At 68.7% G+C, this 2404-nt stretch overlaps 1 protein-coding gene across 1 annotated transcript; it reads left to right on the plus strand.

The window, feature by feature from the left end:
* The first annotated feature begins 81 nt into the window (after nt 1-81).
* On the plus strand, nt 82-2404 carry H696_02100 (hypothetical protein). The gene is made up of 2 exons (XM_009495998.1): nt 82-629; nt 713-2404. Exons 1-2 carry the CDS (start codon nt 209-211, stop codon nt 2347-2349), a joined length of 2058 nt encoding a protein of 685 aa, XP_009494273.1. The 5' UTR covers nt 82-208; the 3' UTR covers nt 2350-2404.

A 2404-nucleotide genomic window follows, 5' to 3' on the forward strand; every position in this document is an offset into this window, starting at 1 on the left:
CCCCCCCGCCCACCCGGCACGATGCCTTTGGGCTGGCGGCCTGCATGCCGGGAATGCCGATCGTGCAGGCACACACCCACACCCACGCACAAACATCCCCCCTCCCCCGCTTCTCCTCCCTCTCCCCCTCTTCCCCTCAACAGGGGCCTGTCCTTTCCTTGCTTTCTTCTCCCCTCCCCCCCCCCTTCTTGCAACACGTTTGGGAAGCATGGCAGCCCCCCCGGCCCGGCACCTGGACTTTGGCACCCTGGCCAGGCAGGGCCGCGCAGTGGATGACGGCTTGGTCCGGCTGCAGCGCCTGCTGGCATCGGCCGGTGATCCGGGCCTGGCATCGGCTCTCAGCTCCTCCTTCATGCCGACCGACCACGCTGATGCCGAACACCCGACGACACCGGCCACCGTGGCCACCGTGGCCACCGGCGATCCGGCGGCCGCTGTGCGCCAAGTGGCCGAGCACCTGGAACGCTCGGGCAATGAAATGGCCAGCGAGCTGGGCCTGGCCCGACAGGCACTCGCCCGGGCGCAGCTTCGTGATCCCTTCCGGGCCGCATGCGACTTGAGCCGGGAACTGGCCGGCTGGATGCGTACTTGTGAGCAGCGTGTGGTCGCTTTCGGCTTTGAGGCGATCGGTGCGCACATGCATGGCCTCTTTGTGTGCGGGCGCCCGCCCTGTCCCTGGTGACTGACCTCCGCCCGCGGGGATACATGTTAGAACTGCCGGAAGTCCTATTTGTGGACCCCCTCACGTATGGTGCTGCCAACCGGGCGCATGCCTCCAAGATGGCACAGCCACATGCGGAGCCCGGGCTCTCCGCCACCGGGCCAGCCTCGGACTTGAGCCGGTCGCAGCTCGCATCCAGCCACCATGGGCTGACGGCTTTCAATCGGTCGCAGCTGAGCACCAGCCAGGGCCCCGGCTCCTTGGGGCCCAATTCGCACCTGAGCTCCAGCCAGCATGTGGCCCAGGATCCCGATCGGTCGCACCTGGGCACCAGTCAGTATGGCGGCTCGGGGCTTTCTTCCCATCCACCAGCGATGGCCAGTCAGTCGCATGCGGCCGCGGTGCTCGGGCGCTCGCAGCTCGGCACCAGTCACGGCCCCTCGGCATCGGCGCACTCCCACATGGCGGCCAGTCGCCAGCATGATGTCGCGGACCTTTCGCGCTCGCACCAGGGCCCAAGCCAATGTGGCAGTTCGACCCGCGGGCGGTCGCACGCCGCTGGCCAGGCCACTCTCAAGTGCGAGCCCCATGCCACCGAGGGCCCGAGCTTCCAAATGCCCTCGGAATTCCTTTCCCGATCGCTCAACGGCCCGGAGCAGCCAAGCCTGGCCCCGGCACATGCCGCCACTCCGCGCAGTCAGTCCTTCCTGGCGGCCTCCGGCAGCATTCATCGGCCCACTCCGGGGCCCGGGCCCTCGCGTCCGGGTGAGCGCCCTTCACTGACGCTGGCCGACCTGGCCGGGCCCTCGCCCCCGCCCGCCGGGGCCGAAGAGGAAGCCGCGGAGGAGGCTCGCGCCGGTGCTCCGGGGTCCGACAGCCTGCGCAAGGTTGATCGCCCCTCCTTTTCGCAGTCCATGCGTGCTGGCAAGGCCTCCGCGTCGGCCGCCGATTCCCGAGACAGGGGCCTCCATGCCTCGGTAGGGTCTCTCTCCCGGTCCCTCGGTCTGAGCGGTGGTCCAGATGACCACCGGCCACGGCACGCTGACGCGTCGACCGTTAGCCGGCCCCCTGCGCTGCCTGTGCGGCCCCCGGCTCCGGGCCCCTCTCGGCCGGTCACTGCTCCGAGCATTCTGCTGGAGTCCCTGCCAGCCAGCCTGGTGTCCTCCCTCTCGCAGGTGGCACTGGCGGCCTTGCTGGACAACTCGACGCACGAGCTGGGCCGGTCCTTCGGCCAGGCGTCATCCAGCCGCCGGGCGTCGTTGGTGTCGGACTCGGGGTCCGGGCTGCCGGTCGTAGCCACTTCGAATTCGGCAGCTGAGGCGGCGATCGCAGTTGCCCCCTCGCCGGCACCCTCGCCGGCACCCTCTCGGGGCCCGTCTCCCGCCCCCCCCTCTCCGTCATCCCTCTCGGCCTCCTTTTCGACATCGGTAAACCGGTCGGCTGCCACCGGGGAGGGGGACTCTTTGGCGCCTGCGGCACCGCTGGCCGCTTCAGCCGTCCAAACTACCTCGCTCTCGTCGTCCCTCACAACTGTACGCACCTCCTCGGCTCGGTTCACCTTTTCACGATCGACATCGGAGAACAATGAGGCCCGGCCCTCTGCGCCGCAGGCCAGCCATCGGGTCGATTTGCAGCAACTCGGCCTGTCAGAGGAGTCGCTGCTTTTCCTCCAGCAGAACATGCCGTGAACGCCAATATATGCCCCCACCTGTACATGAATGCGCATGCACACACGCACACACA

Source organism: Fonticula alba, assembly GCF_000388065.1.
Source record: "Fonticula alba strain ATCC 38817 unplaced genomic scaffold supercont2.3, whole genome shotgun sequence".
NCBI lineage: Eukaryota > Rotosphaerida > Fonticulaceae > Fonticula > Fonticula alba.

What these genes read in the sequence shown, in the direction of transcription:
- H696_02100 (XM_009495998.1), top strand. Translation starts at nt 209, where the DNA reads ATGGCAGCCCCCCCGGCCCGGCACCTGGACTTTGGCACCCTGGCCAGG. An exon ending in TTTCGGCTTTGAGGCGATCG is followed by an intron (nt 630 to 712) that starts GTGCGCACATGC and finishes GATACATGTTAG; the next exon opens with AACTGCCGGAAGTCCTATTT.